The sequence below is a fragment of the Mastacembelus armatus genome, chromosome 3, assembly GCF_900324485.2.
Source record: "Mastacembelus armatus chromosome 3, fMasArm1.2, whole genome shotgun sequence".
Classification (NCBI taxonomy): domain Eukaryota; kingdom Metazoa; phylum Chordata; class Actinopteri; order Synbranchiformes; family Mastacembelidae; genus Mastacembelus; species Mastacembelus armatus.
Genome location: NC_046635.1, coordinates 5023388 through 5044911, shown reverse-complemented (window position 1 = coordinate 5044911; position 21524 = coordinate 5023388). Strand labels below are relative to the sequence as shown.

General features: G+C 39.9%; 2 protein-coding genes across 3 annotated transcripts; one reads left to right on the top strand and one right to left on the bottom strand.

Moving 5' to 3' along the window:
* The first annotated feature begins 4034 nt into the window (after positions 1–4034).
* On the top strand, positions 4035–9296 carry lysmd2 (LysM, putative peptidoglycan-binding, domain containing 2). The gene is made up of 3 exons (XM_026319626.2): positions 4035–4490; positions 5884–6218; positions 8572–9296. Exons 1-3 carry the CDS (start codon positions 4245–4247, stop codon positions 8621–8623), a joined length of 633 nt encoding a protein of 210 aa, XP_026175411.1. The 5' UTR covers positions 4035–4244; the 3' UTR covers positions 8624–9296.
* Positions 9297–9537: 241 nt separating this feature from the next.
* On the bottom strand, positions 9538–20347 carry scg3 (secretogranin III). Of its 2 annotated transcripts, none has more exons than XM_026320128.1 (12): positions 19930–20347; positions 19096–19148; positions 18896–18938; positions 18468–18695; positions 17024–17166; positions 16535–16693; positions 16225–16456; positions 15748–15864; positions 14065–14145; positions 13585–13695; positions 12638–12727; positions 9538–10330 (listed from the first exon to the last, which is right to left on the bottom strand). In XM_026320128.1, exons 1-12 carry the CDS (start codon positions 20030–20032, stop codon positions 10212–10214), a joined length of 1479 nt encoding a protein of 492 aa, XP_026175913.1. In that variant the 5' UTR covers positions 20033–20347; the 3' UTR covers positions 9538–10211. The 2 variants fall into 2 exon arrangements, with proteins under 2 accessions (XP_026175913.1, XP_026175914.1); XM_026320129.1 differs by having other exon boundaries at positions 18480–18695.
* Positions 20348–21524: the final 1177 nt, after the last annotated feature.

The following is a 21524-nucleotide window of genomic DNA, read 5'->3' as shown; positions in this document are numbered from 1 at the left end:
CATGTGCTTGGTAAACATAGGCTCACAGATTAAAAGGGAGAGAAAAGAATAGGAATGACACACATAGTGTACTATTTTCACAAAGGACTAAGGTGTAAGTCTGTCCCTCATTGAATAAAGTGAGCTACTGGTAATATGTTTATTTTAGAGGAAAGCAGGTGACGAACTGAACTTAAGCCCTTGTTTTAGGTAAAGAGGAAAAACAAAGCATCAGCAATATTCCGATTAAGCCACTGTGCTTCTATCAGATTTCAAAACCTGTTCATTTATGTGAGCATTTTTCCATAAGGCCTGCAAATTTAGAGCTTACATGTTGTCTGGATTGAAAAAAAGCAATAATGGTGTCTTTCTGTCTTGGTTATGTAATCACCCTGAATGAAAACTGTGACTTTTGCAAAGAATTAAGCAACATCTGTGAGTATGTGTTTTATCCAGTCCTTCTAAGCCTGAACTGTTTATGTGCATCTTTGGTCTGGTTATAAGGAAAAGCAGATAGCTCACTGTTTATATCTGATGTGATGATAGAGATATTGTTACTTCCTCAAAAATTGAGTTCAGAGGATGATAATGCACGAATAGCCCAAATGAATAAAAAGGACGTTCATGAGAAGGAAACCAGGGCAACACTGTAGTATCCATTTTCCATCCCTGTGTGATAAAAATAGAAAGTTAATCTAACACCTTCTGCCAAGTGAAACTGCAACTGCAATCCCTGCTGAGAGTGGACACATCATTTTCCTCTCTATGGCCATAATTGTAATAAAAACTTTACCCTCTGAGCTGCATATCTCTTTCTATATATATGTATTGATGTCTATACCAATCTTCCATTAGATAAAGGAATGGATGGATGTTCATCTGTTGGGTTGTTCAGTATTTTTGGATTAATAAAACTACATCAGCCCATTCCCTTCGTCCTTCTGAAGTGTGAGGACACTTTTAAATGAAGAAATATTATAGGTATATCCATACTATACCATAAAAATACAATTAGCATTTTTCTAAAGCACAGACAGTCAAATTTCACATCATGAATGTGCTTCATAACTTCACTTGTTATTAAATATCTCCATCTGGTGGTTGAAAATATTTGGGACTTGGCACAGTTGCAATACCAAAAAATGTCCAGTAAGGGTCAGAAAAAAGACTGAGACATTATTGTAGACGTTACTTAAAAGGATCCAGTAGGGGTCCTCATTATCCCAACATACAATTTATGTTGATGTATAAATTCCAGTTTATTGTAACCCTACACCACAGTGTAATTGATCTTTTGAACTGTTTATAATTGGACCAAATGTGCTCCCATTGTTTCACTTGGTCAACTGAGTTTTCCAAACATTAACACACTCTGAAGCATCACGATACTGTAAAACCTGAGGTCCTACAGGCTAAGCCAGACATGGCCTCCTCCTTGAAGATGATAAACTGATGCAGTAATTGCAATATCTACTTTTCCAAAACCTGTGGGTGCAGATGGATCAGGCGGTGGCTCAAGAGATTGTTGTCATAGTAACAGATAATTTCAGTGTTATTGCTTCCCCACCCTGCTTTCATCTTGCCTTTGTGTCGTCCTTTGTTTGTTTTTGCCTCTAAGAGGAAGAGACGGTGGGTGAATACAAGTGACATGAACCAATTTCACCAGAGATCAGTCTCTCCATGCAATCTCCAGCTGTTTTCACCTCCTGATCATGGAAGTCCATTAAGTTTTAAAAACTATGAAAATCTGATTAAAAAGTAGATCATTTTAGATATTTATTGTCTTTACCTTCACAAAAAAGCAATGATTTTTGATTCTTGTTAACACAAGCAGACCAGTATTCATGTGCACTGAATAAATCAAAACCAAAGATGTAGAGCAAATACAACCTTAATAATAAACTCATTTGCAGTTCAAGCTAAAAAGTGTCATCCCACATTGAAAACATCATGTATAATTAATGCAGGGAGCACCCTCCTCCTGAGTCCTCTTTGCATGCTTACATAAGTTTAATGACCTGATTTCCATTAGAAAATGCCACACCACAGCTACATATAACCAAGAGAGACAAAGTGAATAAATTATTCATTCAGAGATCATGAATCTACTTGTTGCTTCCTGGTGTTTGTTCCTCAGCTAATTAAATTTGGTGCAACCAGTGTTCTCTAATGTACCTCCTGCAGCCTTTGGGTTCCCAAATTAAGTTAAATTACAAATTAAATTCAATAAGACATTGTATGGCAATAAAATTTGCGCCACCTTTTATGAGTGAGTTTGGCTGCATCTTTTTAACACAATGATTCAAAAAAGTACAAAAAACTTCAGCAAATTTAACACCATGCTGGTTTCTGAATAATCATGAACCACACCAAGTGCGCAGATGACATGGACAGGAGGCAGTGAAAATTTCCACTAGACATCATCCAGTAATGAATACATAATGAGGAGCTCGGCCCTCACGACTTCACAAACTGGCTATCACACAACTTGATTAACTGGGATTTATCTTGTTCATTCTCAGCCCTTTATTTGTCCTTCGACATTTTCTAATATACAGGCCTGTTGCTCCCCAGTTTACTGTGAGTACTTACAAGCAGGGTGCAAGCTGATATCTTAAAAACAACAAAACCATTAATGAAAAGTGTCCATTCACTTTGTAATTAGCTTGATATAAAAAGTACTACCAGAATTAATCTACACATAAAAAAATGCTTGATTTTCTCTTTTTACTCTACCCACCTTACCTCAATGAAATGTTTCCTTTCCATTCTCAAAATAAAAGTCAATATTTTTTGTTACTTATATAATATCATTGCAGGGAGCACTGAAAATTTCATTTTAGTGAATAAACACTTCCTCATTTGGCAGACTTTATGACACTGACTCCCCAGCTTGGGAAGATCCCTCATATATATTTTTATAGCTTTACAATTTGGTGATAATCAGAAACATATTATTTTCCTGCATGGTTGGTCATGGGACTGTTTGCCAGACGCTATCATTCAACAGCACTGGCTCCAGATGTCACATGCAGTGTGGTCACAGAGACCTGCTTAATGTTTCCACTTAGTGTGAAAAGCTCTCTGCAGTTCTGCTGCCTTATATGCTACACAAGAAAAGTAAGTTAACATTTCACTGTAGCCATCTGATAAGGTCAATACAATTAACAGCAAGTAAGGTGATAACTAACATAACTCCTGGGCCAACTTTAGATAGTAATCAATAATTACTCTACTAACTCTATTATGCACAATTTCATTTCAGGTAAGCAAAATATACTGAAACAATAATGCCCTTACAATTATTGTCATTTTGGTCACCTCTGAAAGATGGAGCCTCATCATTATGTAATGTTGCCTTAATGTCAGTGTGGATTGTGACTTAGTAGTTTGTGCTGTATATTAACAAAGAAATGGGCAATTTATTAAATACATTTTCCTCACTGGTTTCTTCTGGGCCCTTGATGGTCTGGGGTCCAAGGGCAGTTGCTCACTTACTCTGCCTGATAATAGTGGCTGAATATGATATTAAATAATATGAATGTGTTTTAGAAACATTTGTAGTATGTAAGAATGATATTGGTAAAAGATGTGGGCCCCTTATTCTCATGTATCACTAAACGAGGTGACTTCAACAGCCTTTTTTTCCATAATGATTTGCACATGCACTGCACTGCCATATCTTTACAATGTCTGGGTTCTTGAAATGTAACAGATTAGGCTTATAGTTCAACCATCAATGTGCAAAAAAGATTTTTGTTCTGTGTTTCACACTAGAAGACTCTGTGTGCACCTAAAATCTTTAAGATATGTACCTGTAAGTAAGTTTGCATATTCTTATATTCTGGATTTTCAAATGAAGGCAGAGACACTGATGTAATTTTAGGAAATTTAAATCAACTGAATGAACTATGCAAGAATCATATATGACAGATTATAATTCAAAGCATGTTTTATGTGCAGTAGGTTGTTTTTAGGAAAACAGTGTTTGAATAAGATTTATTTTGAAAGTGTAACCGGAAATTGCATTATTGTCGTTCCCCTCCACGCACGGACGTTCTGTACGTTTTTACGTAAAGGATAGATGACAAAAGCGAGCTGTGAGGTGGTGGTCCCCAAAACATGTGTCCTCTCCTCGGGTTGACATGCTGAAAGTGACCGGGGATGGGAATCTCCCCGCCGCATGAATCAGCGATCTCCTCAGTTGCAGCGTCGCAGCGTTGAAGCTCACGGAGGTTAGAGGCCTCCTTGTTTCTCCGGAGAAGATGGCGGAGTTCTCGCCCGTCCTGCCGATGCGGGATGGAGGAGCACAGTTTGGCCAGCCCATCTTCCCTCGGTCCAGGTCTGGTTCCGAGTCAGAGAGCGAACTGTCCCAGAGCCTGGCCCGGACCAAGATCCGCTCTTACGGGAGCACAGCCAGCGTGACAGCCTCTCTGGGGGAGAGATACTTAGAGCACCGGGTCACAGACAGTGACACCCTGCAGGGAATCGCTCTGAAGTACGGCGTTACGGTAAGGCTGGCTCATCCCCGCAGCTGAGCTTCACCTTGGTAGGAGGAAGTGATCTGGGTTAATGCACTGACAGGCAGCCACAGCATCACTTCTGTTTTCTCTGTTAGGTGGACATCACGCTTTCTTCTGCGTCCACTGATCTGACCCTTTGTCTGTTAATGGACCAGTACAGTCTTCAGCCCAGAAATATCAGTGTTACCGTGGTGCCAGAGCTCTTTGGCATGTTATTGCAGCCCTTTAAGATAGCTTACTTACTAGAGGTGACGACAGTTGTGAGAGATGTTGAACTTTTTAAAATAAAGTCAATGGTGCAGAAAATCTCCTGTAGAAGGTACAGAATTTCCAGTCATGCTCCCACACACAGCTTTCATAGTCAAAGCTCTTCAGCCATGGTGGATTACTGACTGGTCAAAGTAGGCATGCTGCCCAGGTCAATGTTTGTGTCAGGTCGGTACATATACAGTGCATTCAGGAAGTATTCAGATCCCCTTGACTTTTTTCACTTTTGTACAGCCCTGACCAGTCTCCCAGTTCCTGCTGCTGAAACACACCCCCGATGTATTTGGCAGCTGATAAGAAGTGCCTGGTTTCCTCCAGACATAACGTTTAGAACTTAGGCCAAACAGTGTGGTTTCATCAGACCAGAAAATCTTGTTCCTCATAGTCTGAGAGTCCTTCAGGTGCTTTTTTGCAAACTTCACGTGGTTTTCATGTGTTTTGCACTGAGGAGAGACTTCTGTCCAGGCACTCCACCATGAAGCCCAGATCAGTGGAGGCTGCAGAGATGGTTGTCCTTCTGGAGCTTTGTGCTGCAAGGAGGCAATACCTCATGGCTTGATTCTTGCTCTGATACCATTGCCAGCTGTGAGGCCTTCTACAGAGAGGTGTCCACCTTTCCAAATCATGTCCAGTAAATTTAATTTACCACAGGTGGACTCTAGTCACGGTGCAGAAACATTGTGTAGATTAATGAGGAAAAAAAACAATTTAAACAGTTGTAGTATCAAGCTGCAACATAACAAAATTGAAAAGGTGAAGGGGGTCTGAATACTTTCTGAATGCACTATAATTTTTTTGGTTCACTACAGTATAATAGGTCCTATTATTAATATCATTATTATGAGGGCCCATTGGCCTTTTAAAGGAAATGTCCAAAAAAACCCTTTCATGGACAACACAATTGGAGGAAGAGCAAAAGAGGAATCATATAAAAGATGCTGTGTTTATATTATAAAGCATTAACAGTGCATAGAGTGTTATAAAATGACAAAACATATAGTGAGGTATTTTATGTTAGGCCAGTGACACAGGACAAAAACAGAAATGATAATGTTCATTGTCACAGAAACCCAGCTGTTAACACTGTCCTCTGTGCTGTCTCCCTATATGCCAGATGGAGCAAATCAAGAGAGCCAATAAGCTGTTCAGCAACGACTGCATCTTCTTGAGGAACAGCCTCAACATCCCAGTGGTGTCAGAGAAGTGCTCTATATTTAATGGACTGTCTCTGGAGTCTCCTGAAGGGGATGGTGAGGTTGACACACCATGTATTATGACACAAGAAGTTGAGGGATCATCACCACCTTCTTCCCCAGCCCCTGAAGACTCCAAACCCGTTCAGCCTCAGTCCCAACCAGAGGAGCTGTCAGCCAAAGACTTCTTACACAGACTAGACTTGCAAATTAAACAATCAAAGCAGGCTGCACGCAGGCTGAAAGAAGAAGTAAGGTAAGGTGCTGAAAACCCCCAAAGCCAGCTGCTGCTTCTTTTCTGTGTGTTGGTTATAGCAATTAGTTTCTTTTCTGAAAATACCTAGACCAGGTTTTCCCCATTGCTTCAGCCAGACCTGCTTGTGAAACCTCACGTGTGAGGATTAACTCTGAGAAATGATGTATACCTGTCAGCAGCAAACAGAGCTACTGTTAATTTACTATCTTAGCCTTTAGGTGTTTGCCGAAAATAGGGTCAATGTCAGCAGGAACAGAGACAAAATGCTGGGAAAGTGTTTTCACAGAAGGTCGATTGAAGAAATTAATCGGGGTGTTGCCAATCCGGTATGCCACTTTATGTAACAGTCAGGTATTTAGATGGATATTTGGCATCTGCTGAGGAGTGAGCTGGTAACTGATTTTTCCATTGGAGGCATGTAAGTGTTTTGCTCATACTGTTATGCTCTCACAGTGGATAGTGGTCCTCCTGTAGAAGCCAGTAGTTTCCTTCCTGTGGCTTTAGCGCAGCATTAAGCAGCTGTTTGGCAGCTGCACCCACATCAGCTGTTCATTGTTTATTTTTATCATTGCTGGTCTGAAATCATGTTTGAAAATTAGTATAAGGAGAAACTTTCTCATCACATTGATCTGCTAAAAGGTTCATTAGATATATCCCTATAATTCAGTTGCAGAATAGTACAGTTTAGGATTTTCAATGCATAGTGTAGAATAATACTTGTATTCAGCTACATGAAAGAGGAAATTTGGGGCAATAACTGTCTTTATTAGCATCAAAGTAAAAGGTCTTTACTGTTCTATTTTGGAAATATTCCTATTGTTAATGCTATCTTTTAGTATTGCAGTACCAAACCACAGACTGCACATCATTAGATACTGATTTGCTGGTGACTCTGAACTTGACTCTGAACTTGTGTTGTTTATTTTACAAAGGCACAAGGCTTGAGTAATTGTGCAAAACAGAGTTTATATTTTGTCTTTATATGTTTACCTACCAGCTGTACTTTGTGCGTCTGACTCCAGCCACATCTAAGGCAGGCTTGTGTTTCTGCAGTGTGTACAGACAAACAGAGGCTCACTCCTTTGTTTTTATACAGTTCCAGAGCAAACACAGGCTGCATGTCTGTTTGGCTTCCTCTCTAGGATGAAAGAAACCTCAAACCTATTAAGATTAACTATAGGGAATAGGTGAGTCTGATTCCCAGAATATTGTGATGGAAATTAGGAAGGTCTTTTAGCCTGAAAATGTGGCCTTATTATTCAGCAAACTGTACAATCCTGCAACTTGCATTTACATCTAAGAACATCCTTTGTACTGCTTACATTTTAGTAATAGTTTAATATTTTAATTTAAATTGCACCTTTTCAACCTACAGTTACAAAATTATGATAAAGGATAATAAAAAAGAAGAAATGGATCAATGGGTGATAAAAGAAGCACAGACACCTAAACACCTAGTAAGTGCCGTTATGCCAAATTAAAGGTTCAGTTTTGTGAAGCAGAATGAGTTCAAATTTACGTGTGAATGTTAAGTTAAACAGCCTTAGTGTAATAGAGGATAAACAAACATGTATTGTGATAAAATTCAATTTTCAAAAGTAATTTAAACCAAGGCATTAAGCAACAAGCAGGCCATTTTAAAACCTCAGCACCCTCAAATCAAACACTTTGGGGCCTCATAATACTGTAAACTGTACTGTACTGTAAAGTGCTTTTTTTTTTAAACCTTTGCCCTACACTGCATCCTTAAAAGAAAATCCATAACATTTTACTCTGTGAAGATATTTAGTTTTCCCAGTAATGGTCTCTTAAAAACCCAATTGCCCTGAGCACTTGATAATTCTTGATCCCTTCCTCTCTTCTCCCCTCTAATATGTAATCCACTATTTTATAGCAGCCACCTACTTTTACTGTTCTCTCACCTCTTATGCTGTAACGTCTTCTCTCTCTCTCTGTCTTGACTTTGACCATTTCTGGTTCTGTTCTCTAATTTATAGCAATTTGCTTCCAGTTGTGTGAACAGTCAGGACATGTACAATCGCTTTTGTGACAGCTTACATTTCTGATTGTAGCATTTCTAAAATAATGTTAAGTTCAGAAAGTAAATGTTAAAGTTTATGATGGGGCCCACGACATCAATGCATCATACTCGGAGTCCCTTATCAGTCGGATGATCCCTCAGCTGTGACCAGTCACTTTCATCTATTATTCATGGACTCACCTCAACACTGTAGAAACCAGTTAAGTGGATGGAAAAAGAGAGAAAAGGAGTTAAAGTGTTTGTATAATTGTGGTGAATAGTTTTTCCACTTAACATTTAATGTTGTCTATCTTTTTTATTTTTCAATTGCAGGACCAATGAGGAGAGCTACACACCCCCCTCAAAATCATACCAGCAAATATAAAGGACCAGTGCATTTACCTGCAGCTCTATCTGGATACACACGCACATACACACCCTCACCTGTGCAAAGACTACCATGACGTCATTGCTCCCCCCCCCCCCCCCCCCTTACCCAATGGCATTGAACAAAAGTGTTTGCCTTTTATTTATTGATATGCAATTATTCTGATGTATATGGTTGTTATCGTTTTGTACTGTTACTGGGAGACATAACAGCACAGAGGAGCATCTGATATAAATAGCATTAGAGCACATATGGCCATCCATCATATGCTTCTGAAGCTGCTGTACAGAACCCACCTGCTGCATATATTCACACAAACGCACACACACGTATGCACTCACACACAAAACACTAAGCGGTTTCGGAAGGATTAGCTTGTTTAGACTTGCTAACCGCTTCTGATGGTCTAAATCCTCTCCTAGAATAGTATCATTGTACAGTGTATTCAGGCCTTCCTCATCAGTGTTTACCTTGTATGAGCACACCCCAAACAGAAGCGGCGGATGGACTCAAAGCCTTTGAACATGCGCCATTTGCCTCATAGAAGCTTTTTTCTTTGGGAACAAAAGGGACTGCTCTATTTTATGAAGTGTGAATGCATTATTTATGTGTGTGGATACCTGTCTGTAGCAGCTGTTTTGTTGTGCTTTTAAAATCTATTTGGTTTTATTTGGAAAAATAAATATGCATTTAAAGCAAATGTGAAGCTCTAAGGTGGTGTCATGACAGTGCAGGTTCTTGTATGTGGAGGTCAGTCAATGATGTTTGTTTTCTTAATGCTGCCTCATTATCACAGTTAAGTACACAGGTAAAGAAATGGCAATGTTTTAATTGCTTTTACATTTTAGGAAAAAATCACAAATATTTACATTGAAAAATACTTCATCTTGTGTCTCTATAGAGAAGGACATGTTGAACTCACAGACATGCAAAGAACTGATGAGGCAGACATCGCCCCCTAGTGGGCCCCAGAAGAATTACTGCAGATCAGAGTAGGAGAACTGAGGTCATTGACATGAAACCAGACAAATATATTTTTGGTAAATTAAAAGCAAGAAAACATTAAGATTTTTACATATACATTGGGGGAAAATAATAGGCCAGGATGGGTTACACATAATGAGTACAATTATATATTTGTGTATTTTGTTGCAAAACTATTGGAAACAGTTTATGACAAAGCTGCTGCATCGTACTCTCATAACATTCATTTCCCACAGGAGTCACGTTGGAGTAAATGCTAGCATTTAGTTGGATGTGTGAGTTTGTTATATCAAATACTTATGATTTTTCAGTGAATAATATTCTGGTAATTATTATTCTGCTATCTTGATGTGCAAATATAACCAGGTAGGTTTAAGGAATCATTTTACTGTTTTGTTGACAGTATTACATAATCCTTTGTCTAGATGCATTTTGGGAATGACTGGGAGGGTAAACAAGTTCCCCTAAGCAGCTAGGTTTGAATACACAGTATGTAGTTTATCATACCATGGGAAATGACTAAATGGTTAGGACTTTGTTGGAGATATTAGTGTCAGATTTAGTTTTTGGCCAGAGGCTGGTTGGAGGATAGATGCTAGTGTTACAGGCTGCTGTAGATCCTTTTGATGGTGTCGCCTTCGTCCTTTGCGATGATGCCCTTCTCTATGTACGAGTCCACCTGCTGGTCCATGAAGTCCTTCAGCTTAGACAAGTCATAATCTGGAACATCAGACACAACAAATGAAGGGTTTGTAATCTGGGACTCTGAAGAAGCTCATAAGGCCACGTGTTTTGGAAAGATCAGACATGAAAATCTTTAGGCAATATCTTCTTAATACAGCACCTCGAAACAAGCAGTAGTTCATTATCAAGCAGGATTAAGGTCAGAGCTGTTTGTCTGGGGTTAAGGAAATACAAGAATGATATAAGAAGACCAAAAGATCACAGAGTGAAGCATAGTTTCCATAACTTGGCAATTATTACTTGTATTCGCTTCTATGTTATTCATTTTAGGTAGTTATTTTTGCAGCACCATTTGAATTCACCTTGCTGTAGACAAGTGGTTGTCATTTAGCACAGCGCCCTAAGATCAGTCTAGCTCTCTATTATCCATCATGATAACAAATGACTCTGAGAACAGGCAAACAACTGCTGCATTACTTCTCCCTGCTCTGACTCAGAACAAAGGAGGGACAGAGGAATAAAGGACAGCCAAGAAGTCACACACCAACTTCTGCACCTTCCTGATGACCTTTAATAGCAGCTCCAATATGTTGCATTGCTTCATGATGCAGTTGTTTTGCCGATGACAAAGATGACGTGTGTGACGGATTAACAGGATGTGATTAGAGATGGCACCGCTTCTCTCAGTCTTCACTCTGAGGAACCGAGAGCCAAAACCAGGATGTCGCCTCTAGTCCATCTGCTCCTCTGGCTAATCTGTGTGGTGTGTAGGTGTATACACAAATGTGTGCACACACACTGGCTCTACAGAGATTGTCCTAATGGGAGCTTCTGGTAGAGTAAACAGAATAAATGGCCCTTTGCCTGCTTTGTTTCTATGGCACTGATTTTTGGTTGAAAAGCCTTTTGTTCTCCTCCAGCTGTGCTTTCTCTGAAGAGAGAGAAATATCGAGGGAATAATGAGGTGAGGCTATTTGATATGACACAAGGAGTGTTAGAAAAGCATGTTCTAATGGTGTATCATTTTAGCTACTGAGAGCACCAGAATGGGAAAAATGTGTGATTTTCGGGGTCCATTTTGACTGCAGTCTGAGCACATCCTTTTCTCACACCATTATCTGTCTGTGTCCTCTGCCCAGATCACTGACAGGCAGACAGGGAGGCCCCTGTTGTCCCGGGCAACCACTCCCCATGCTTGAATGCTAATGAAGTGTCCTATATAGAGCCAGGTTGGAGATGAGAACTGCCCAAAACTTCCCTGCTGCTCTTGCCCCTCTGCTCCCCTCTACTCTGCAGTGCTATAAGCTCATTGTCAGCCTTTTTTTGTTTTTTTTTTCTACTGTGTTTTAGATGCACACTAGAATCTGGGTCAAATTTTTTTTTTTTTATCTGCCTTTTTCCAACTGATGGATGCTGATTCACCTATTGATCAGCTCAGATTAGATTACTATAACTGTAAATTCAAATCTCACCAAGATAAAGCCCTTTTTTGGCTGATATTTCCCACTGTGAATATCACTAGTGGACGGTTGGCCTAAATAGTGCAAACTCATTAACATTTCATTTTGTCTGCTTAATTGAGCACCACTGGGCTTTGATTTTACACTGTGAAGAGTCCAGAGCTGTGTGGACTGTTACAGTTATACACTGGCTCATTATGAATGCAGTATAAGTGCACATATTCATAAACATTCATAACCACTATAAATCTCTCAGCATGAGCAGTCACTAATGACAAAGATGTGACAGCCTTTTCATGGCAGTTTTGTATTGTTGTGATAGAGGTGCTAATTATGGACCAGGTCCAGTATCTCCCTTTCACACACACACTCACAAAAACATGCCCAATTACACAAATAGGGCAAACACTTTGAGGAACAGGTAGAAGGGAATAAATCATTACATCTTTGTGCCTGAACACAGCCACTATATTGTGCATAATTAGGAAAGACACATCAAGACAATCAATTATCCATATTCATGAGATCCAAAGTGATCCTGTTATTCCACACTTATTTTAATTGCAAATTGAAGCTAACAAAAGAGGCTTCAAATTTTCTGCTCTTTGCAGTGTTGCCTCAGACCTGTCTGTGACCCATCACAGCCAAGTGAGGAGCAGAGGGTTTGCAAATGAGGATGTTTTTTCCTATTCAGGCTCTTTAAACTCAACACAGATTGGAGAGAAGAGAGCAGTCTAGTGCGGTTAGCAGTTAGAAAGGAGATGCTGGCTCATCCACTCATAATATAACTATGCTCTTTGTAGTGATCACTAAGCAGACACACAAGAGTCAGGTCTGCATTTGGTTTTTCTCATGTATTTTCTAGTAAAAGAACATGTCTCACCATCTTTGCCTTCTTCTTTGCTGTGTTTCTTCAGCCAATCAATGTTCTTCCTGATGGCCTCTAGATACATCTCAGACTTACCAGGCTGATCTGAGGGAAGATTCAAGAAAATGAAACATGAGAATCATTATTTTTATGATTTTATTAGAAAATAGGAAATATTTGAATGTTCTGTAACACATTAGCAAAGTTTAGTTTCCGCTAACAACGATCTTAGACTCATCAATTACTTGCACGCGAAAAATTGTGGAAGAATGATATAGTTTGAGATTAACATGTATTTGAACTATCAGTCAAGTTTTGACTATTGTGTGTTAACGTACTGATAAGATAGAGTTTAGTTGAAGTTACTCAGGATTTGCTTGAGTTCCAGGTGAAACAGCCTGGTGGTAATCCTGCTCTATATTTCATTTAGCTTTTTTTATTTATGCGTGTCTGTGTGTGTTTGTGTGGATTAGACCAATGAGCGGGCACAGCACCCTGTATGGGGACAGAGAATAACTGCAACTGTGATGAGCCCGTCTGTGAGTGTTATTGGACTGGCCTAGTTCAGGGACAAGCAGGGACTTAACTATGATTGGTTTGGACTGACACAGTGTTGTTTGTTTCCTCTCTGCCCTGCTGAGTGAAGACAAAAGGTCTGAAATGATCACGACCCCAATACATTCATTTTGAAGCCTCTTCCCTGTGCTTGAGTAAAGATGATGATTTGTTTCACTGAAGTGATGTGGTGGGAATTTAAATGTTGGAGAAATCTGCATGAATTTCAAACACATTTTGGCACAACAACCATAATGCAACAAAAGAGGAACAAAGCTTAAACCAAAAACTGAGTCATTATGCAAAAAAAGGATTAAATTGTACCAAATAATTTTAGCAAATGATCACATTCATAAACAAAAAGCTAGTTGTGTTTCCTGGCTGTCAGGATTGGGGAGCGGACTGACTGGTCTCAGTTGACGGCTGCTCGTCTTTGGTTGAGTCTTTCAGGTTCTCATACTCCTTCTGCATCTTGGCGGCTTCAGCCTTGGTGTTGTCATCCTCATCCAAGGTTTTCCCTTCAGCAGAGAAACCATACATGAAACTTGAAAATGTTGCTCAGTTGACAGGTTTTGAGAACTGTATTTCTTTCCTTTCCAGCAGATACCAGTTAACATTTTGCATCTTAACTTGTACAATAACTCCAATATAGGATAAATTGCTGTTTTGTAGAGGGCTATTTTTTTCTTGGCCAGGAGAAGTGATTTCTGTTTCCTGACAACTGTTCCAATCCAAAAAATTGTTTGGCACACTGACTTTTTAGTTTTACACTTCAGTCTTTGTATGTATTTTATTGGTGATGTTGATTAAACCTAAAAAAAAAATGTAGGTAATAAAATGTTAAAATGATATGTTTTTTTGAAGTTTGACCTGTTTAACATATTTACCGTTTTCCGTGAAGTCAGGAGGCCCTAAAGATTTGCCCAGCTTGTTTTTGGTCTGCATGGCAATCATCGCATCCAAGTTCTCTGCAGGTGCAAGAAACATTTACTTCAGATTGACTAAGAAGAGAACATATTTTAATCAGGTTTAGACCTTGAGGGTGTTTTAAATGGCCACATGATATTTATTTCGATTTATAGACGCAGGGAAAACGAAGATGTAAGAGGAAACAGAAAAGCTTGACTTCAGCAGCTTAACTGAGCAGCACTGAGTCTTATAATTTCCTCTCTTCTCTGCTCACACCAGCCTTCTGGTACATCTTATCTAACTATCTCACTTTCCCTTGTTCTTTGTCTGTGTGCTCAAGCACCCTCCTCCCACCTGTGGCACAGTGCAAGTCTATTATTTCATCCTCCCCCCTCTGCCCACATAGAAGCGCGCGCACACACACACACACACACACACACACACACACACACACACACACACACACACACACACACACACACACAGGCAAACACACAGGCTGTCTTCCAGTACATCCTTCTCCCTGTCCTGAGGCAAGCATCACTCTTGGGCAGATTAGCACTGATTGACAGCTGTGTGTATTCAGCCGTGTACCTGGGTGGCTCATCATAGCCAGTTTGGGGTGGAGGTGGAGACAGGGGGCCTTAGGATGTTGCTAGGTGATAGTGGAAGTTCATCCTTTTATCTCCTTGCAACCTATACTACATAAAGCCCAAGAGGTTGCCTAGGAAACTCACAACTCTTGTCATAGTATATGCCTGTTTTGCTCTGGTGTTCCCAGCAGTCATTTGTTCCGCTGTAGGAGACAATAATGGACAGCTGCTGCCAGGTCAGCTGAAGGACTATTGATTAATCCCTCTATAGCCTACATAGTATAGTCTTAATTATATTACTTTCCTGCTCCTCTTATAAAGAGATGTACATGTTGTCAGCTGGTTCTATTTAGCTCCAAATCACGTGCTAAGAATAGCGTTCAATCAATTTGTTAAAAAATTGATTGATTAACAAACAGAAGTGAGTCAGTATTAATTTTCCTTTCAGTCATTTACCATGGTTCCATGGTTTCCTGAAGCTTACACAGATAAATGACTTTCTTTTACAGGTAGCTGACCTTTTCCACTGGCTGCAGATATAATGGGCAGCCGTAAACACCAGCCCCTGAGAGTGCCCCTAACAGTAATCTGTTTGTGCAGGCTGCACACTCCCCTGTACTGACTGATAGAAGTGAATAGAAGCTCAGCTGAACATATCCAGAACACAATGAAACATGCACAGACCTAAAAAATAATGGATGGATTGAAATGTACATATTAAATCTTTCATCCACATGTAAATCAGATAGATAGGGATGTTCAACATGGCAGAAATTAATTTATTATTAATATACAGTATATTATATCTATTGGCATATAACATGATGGCAAAAAATAAGATAACGACTGGCATGTGACTGTTTTTGAGACTGTCTCCTGCATCTTATGTAAAATGAATATATTATGAATCTTTTTATATAAAATAAAAAAAATAAAAAAATACTACATAGGCTATACAGTGGTGTCTTCAAAGACTGTGACAACTATTATTCAACTTTGTGTGTCTAGTTCTAGTACTAAATGTACCCAATTATACATAAAGAGTGCTAGGATTGTGTTATGTCATACCAAGATAGGACACTCCCTCCTCTGGTGTGATGGTGCCATACTTCACCATCATCTTCACAAAGTCAATCAGTGTCTTCATGATGGTGATCAGTGTGTCCCGCTCCTGAGTGTCTTGTTCTGCAAAAGCACAGCAGGGGACAATTCAAAACCAACATCTAGCACCAGTGTTTTACTAATGATAATGGTTGCCATGGTGTTACCACTGATGTTTGACTGTGGGTCTCATGATGATAGGATCATAAATAATTGGTAATGTCTGTGTGTGTGTGTGTGTGTGTGTGTGTGTGTGTGTTTTATCCACACTTCCTGGGAAGATGTACTGGGGAAACAATAATGACCGATACAAGCACTGACTCATCCATGAGAACGTCACCATGACAACAACAGCAATCAAGTTCTGATCTTGATCTGATTTTTAAAGATGCTATGAAACAATCATTTCTGTGGCTTCGATCTAAAATGTCACAGTGTTTTTACCTGAATTGAGGCTTCTGAGGAGACGGTAGAAGTTTGGGAAGTACTGCAGATCCTGGAGCCCGTCTTCAGGGCTCACCTCATTGCCCTCCTGAGTATCTTTGTCCCAGGTGTTGTTAGCTGTATCACTCTCCTCTTCTGCATCCCTGTCCACCTCCTCCTCTACCTCATCATCTTCTTCCTCCTCATCATTCTCATCCTCATTGTAGCGCCGCCTCAGTGGTTCCCATGATTCCTGGAAATGCCAGATTTTATTTTGTTATTGTTGCCATTTTTACTGTTACTTTGTACTTTGCTTCTGTGCTGCTTTTACCGTGTTTGTGTCGGAACCCTGGTCGCCCTGCTCTTCCCTGGATTCTTGGTCGTTGCTCTCGATGTCATCAATCTCATTGTTCTTGGCATTTTTAGTGATGAGATCCTGGAGAGCCTCAGCTACCTGGTACTCCAGAGTTTCTGCCTGGCTATCTGTGATCTACAGAAAGACAAAGAAAACAAGGCAGACTATGAACAATGGAGTACAGTAACAAACATGTCAACATATGTACTGACTATAAACCTCTACGGGTCACTGTCATTGAGAGGTCCATCTCAGAGAGCAATTTTGGCACTGTTAAGCTACATATTGATTATTGCCAAAAAGTAATTTGCAACTGAAATCACTGAATATACACAATTCACACATCTCATCTCCTTCCTGTGAAGAAGCGGGGAGTGCAGAGGAAGAGTACTCCTGTTGAGAAAATGTCATGCTGCATGCTGTGTCAAATCGAATGGCACATGAGGGTACAAGCTCAGAACGTACCAGCCCCAGTTTGAGCAGTTTGGAGACAATCCTGTCAAACACCCCTCTGTCGTCCTCTTCATAGATCTTATTTGCAATCTTCTGGACAATGTCTTCTGCTGTGAGTGGAGTGCCGTCGACCTGACGGAAGCTTTCAGGGTCATCTGAGAAAAAATAAAATATATGTTACCATTTGTAAGTTTTCATGCACATAAAAACATATGTACATATTAGCAGTGTGCAGGTATAAAGTAGGTATTTCTTTTTAACAGGTATATAATAGGTATTCACAATTCAATTATTTGTATTATTATAATTTATTGTTAATATTTTTTTTATTCTGCACAAATTTGCAAGAGATGGGACAATTTTAAAATCTGTTCCTGAAAAGAGTAAAATATCACAGTAATTACTTAGTTGTTCTGCCCTCTCCTCATATTTTACGTATCTACATCTGCATTACTTAGTCAAAAAGCTTAGCTTACATAATCCTCCCTGCTGCTTCCCAAGATCCACACACACAATAAAAATAAGTTGTGCCAAAATACTTTCCCCTGCACTGGTGGGTTGAATCATAAGTGATGTACTGTACTTTGAAAGACCTATTTCTGTCTGAATAAGAAATGAAAGCCAGACTGCACTTGCCAAATTTAGACATGGCATAACCTGACGAGCTGCTTGTCATTGCCAGGCTGACTGCGTGAATCGATGAAGAAAGCCACTCAGTGCTTTGTGTCTGAGTCACTTCACCTTAGCGATGCTGGTGATCGGTGTAGCTATCAAATGACAGGTGCATACAGAGAAATGTATGCAGACATGATGAAATCTATTCAAGGTCAAAAAAAAAAAAAAAAACAACTTATATGCCCAATGTATGCATTTATTTTAAATGAACTCAGACATCAAGTCAAAACTAATGGTGTGTTAAGAATACAATAGGATGCCAATTGGATATTGGGGGTACATGCTTTTTCATATAATTTTGAAACGAATTAAAAGAAAATATATGTTGGGTATTTGGAGACTAACATGTATTTACTATTGTGTTTTTTTCTGAGGGTTTTCATTACTTAGCATTTTTTATAAGAGGCGGATATGAGAAAGTGATGTTGATAAAGCCTTTCATGAACAAGAAAAGAGCTAAAAGCAGAAGTGGTTCTACATTTGCTTTAGCAGCTGCAGTGTCTGAGTGGGAGAGGATAATCTTTCTCTAATGCATACACGTGTTCTGGTCTTGAGTTTTTTGGTCTGTCACTGCTTAGCCCCATGGCACATGTGCTTTCTCTGCCTACTCTTTTTTAAAATGTGTGCCTGGTGGCCAGTCAGTGACAGACAGGACAGGCAGTGTGAGCCCTGCCCTTGATCACACAGACAGGAGGACTCAGCCCAAACACAGTGGTCAGCGTTTAACCCACTATCACTTTATTAGCAATGCCAGCAAGGTGCATTTTGAGTGTGTGCCTACCCTGGTACTTGCCGTAGTCCATCCCGTTTTTGGTGGAGTCATAGTCCTCAACCAGACGTCGGGTCTTGGTGGTATCTGATTCATCAGGAACGTATTGGCCCTCCTTCTTGACTGGCACCTCAGCGCTCTCCTTTGATTTCTGGCCATCAGTCATTGTCTTGAGCACGGTCAGGTCATCATGGTCCTGTGCCGACTCTGTGTCCTTGGAGGCACTGGGACGCTTGCTCTCTGAAATGCAGCAGAAAGAAATTGATCAGAGCAGAGAACTAAAAGTGGTGAGGACAAACTCTTCTCACATTAATGTGGTCCTTCTAGCTGCAATTTCTCAGTACAGATAAAGCCTCTTTTACTGGAAGTGCTGCAACATGAACCCTCTCAGCAGGCGGAAATAAAGTCATTAATTGATTGACAGTAAGGTTTCCTCTTACCAGCTGACTGGACTGCGGTCTTCACGCTGTCTGCCTCAGCAATCTGGGGAAATGATGAACATTAAACCAGTAATTTCCACTCTGTAAATTAATAATGTTTGCTGGTCTGATACCTAGGTTGTTTGACGAATAGTCATAAAAGCCATGTTGCCGGATATTGGATGAGAAAAGTAGATGGGCATAGAGACAGAGGGGCTTACCTGCTCTTGGAGTGGCCGTTCTTCTGTTAACTGTTTATTGTACACAGTTTTATCTGCAGCAGAAAAAAATGCATGTTATTACTAAACTGATTGCACAAAGCAGACTTTATTAGTAAGTAGACTCAGATTTTTTAGGTTGTAAAGTGTAAATTGTACACAGACAGACTTTTGAATCAAATATAGGCCTGTGTCCTGTTTTTAACATTGATTTGAATTTTCTCGTCATGTGATACTTTTTCAGCTTTTAAACTTGTGTGTTGGTTTCTGCTTCCCAACTGCCTACAGCAGAGGCGCAACTTAATCGGATTATCAAACAAAAGATTAAACTGCGGCAAAAATAGACCAACAGACGAGCAGACTTCACCAACCACTGCTGAGCTGGAGGTGAACTATAAAGTCACTACTTTTCGCTATATTTTGTTTGTCAGCAGCGTTATAGAGGAGGTTAAATTGGAACTAATGAAACAGTATATTAAAAAATATTAAAAAACTATACAAAAGTACAGAAATCCAAATAATATGGCATTAACTTCCTATACTTCTGCTGTACAGCGTATATTGGCCAAATGAAATTTGAATTCATATTTTTGAATGTTTTTATGAATACATGATTAACCTTGTGGTGCCCTGTTCTCAGCCTGCTGTTCAGGTACCATGTGCTCTGAATAGTTTTATGACCTCATTGCACTTTCTTGTGTTTGGTAATCACAGATTGGCTCAGCTGTCACTAACAATTCTACATTATTCTCGCAGAAATACTTTACACCACAAGATAGTTACAATCATCATCATTATCATTATTATGATCAGATCTCACGGTCAGAGCCAACTCACCATCCACTGATGCTGTAGGTGTGGGGAAGGCAGTTGTCTGGCTCACTACATTCAGGGCTAGAATTTGGAACAGGACGAAAAGGCCGACGTATTTTGACGCCATCCTGAAATCAGCCGTTTCGGAGCGTTACACGATATCTCCCGACTCTCTTGCCGTCTGTGGTCTGGTTATCTCTTCCAGAAGAAACGTGATGAATGCCTGGACAGCTCCGCTTCGCTCCAGCCTCTGGTGCTGAAACTGCCGCGGACGCTGCGCCCTGGTTACCCGCTCTGTCAGACGCACCAGGCGCGCAGGGGCTGACCAAATGTTCGCTGTGCACTGAGGCTACTAATGAACTGCGGTGCTAAAACCAGGTCACCTCTCTATAATTATAATCAGCTAAGCTGTGAGGCTCTTCAAGCCCCGTGTGAGCTACAACATCACCTGCCAAGGGAGTAATAGAGCCCTCTACAACAAGACCTGCCCCCTCTGTCTTCACAGAGGAGGGGAAGAGGAGCAGAACGCTGTAAAAAGTGACTCGTTAGCTGGTGTCAAATCTTAAACTGTTGTGTTAATGTTTTTTATGGTTAACCAGAGGAACCAACATAGAAAAGCAAAGCACATCCCGAGTGCAAAAAGGAATTCATTCAAATTGGTCTTAAAATAAGACCACATTCCACCATCATTCAGCATTGATTTTTGCAGGAAAACATTCAGAAACAAAAGGCATTGGACGTTTTCTAGGCTGTGTACTGCACTGAAAACAAGCTGCATTTATGGTACATCATTTAAACAACAATTCTAATGCAGTTAAACATTTTTTGCAGCGTTGTAGAAAAAAATCCGCCCATTGCGTGCGTCACACATAACGTGCGTCATGGTTGTAGCTTTTCCACTGCCCAGTCAATAGCAACCGTTATTAAAAGGGCAAACAAGTAGACACATCAACAAAAGGCAAGATATATTATCCCAGTTTTATGGTCACTTTGCTTTCATAAGCTCAGTTTATCAGTAATTAGATGTATAGGTTTACGTCTCATGGATGATTCTGCAAATGTCATTTGGTTCAGTTTGCAGTGGCACAGTCATGGTCCCCAAATGAGACTCGTGGCAAATGAAAGGGTTTCATTTTCCACTTCTTTTATTTGACCTGAACAAAAAGAGAGGGTGCAGAAGAATAATTTGTTTAATTAAAAGTCTTAAAAATCATATCAAACATGAGGTAAAACACATTTTATATCTCACAGGGTGAAAGGAGTAGGTGCAGGGTGGGATTCACAGCAGGTAGTCTGGATGCAATAAACAAATCATTAGTAGCATTAGGGCTTATGATTTGGATGATGTGATGTGTCGATTTTGCTGGTGATAAAAATGCACCCTGGTCACTCATTGGACACATGTATCAAATGAGTTATTTCTCTTCACATGGTGCATTTAGTTGTAATTATAACAAGCGGTAAACTGATGAACAGATGAGCAGTTCACTTTAATGCATTTTTCTTTAGTAGTTGTGAAAATGTGATTTAGTGTTGTTCACTGTCAGCTGTTCTCTTTCTTTGTCAGTATGTTGTTAGCCTTCATCCTGTAAAGATTTAGTGCCATTGTTGGCTGACTG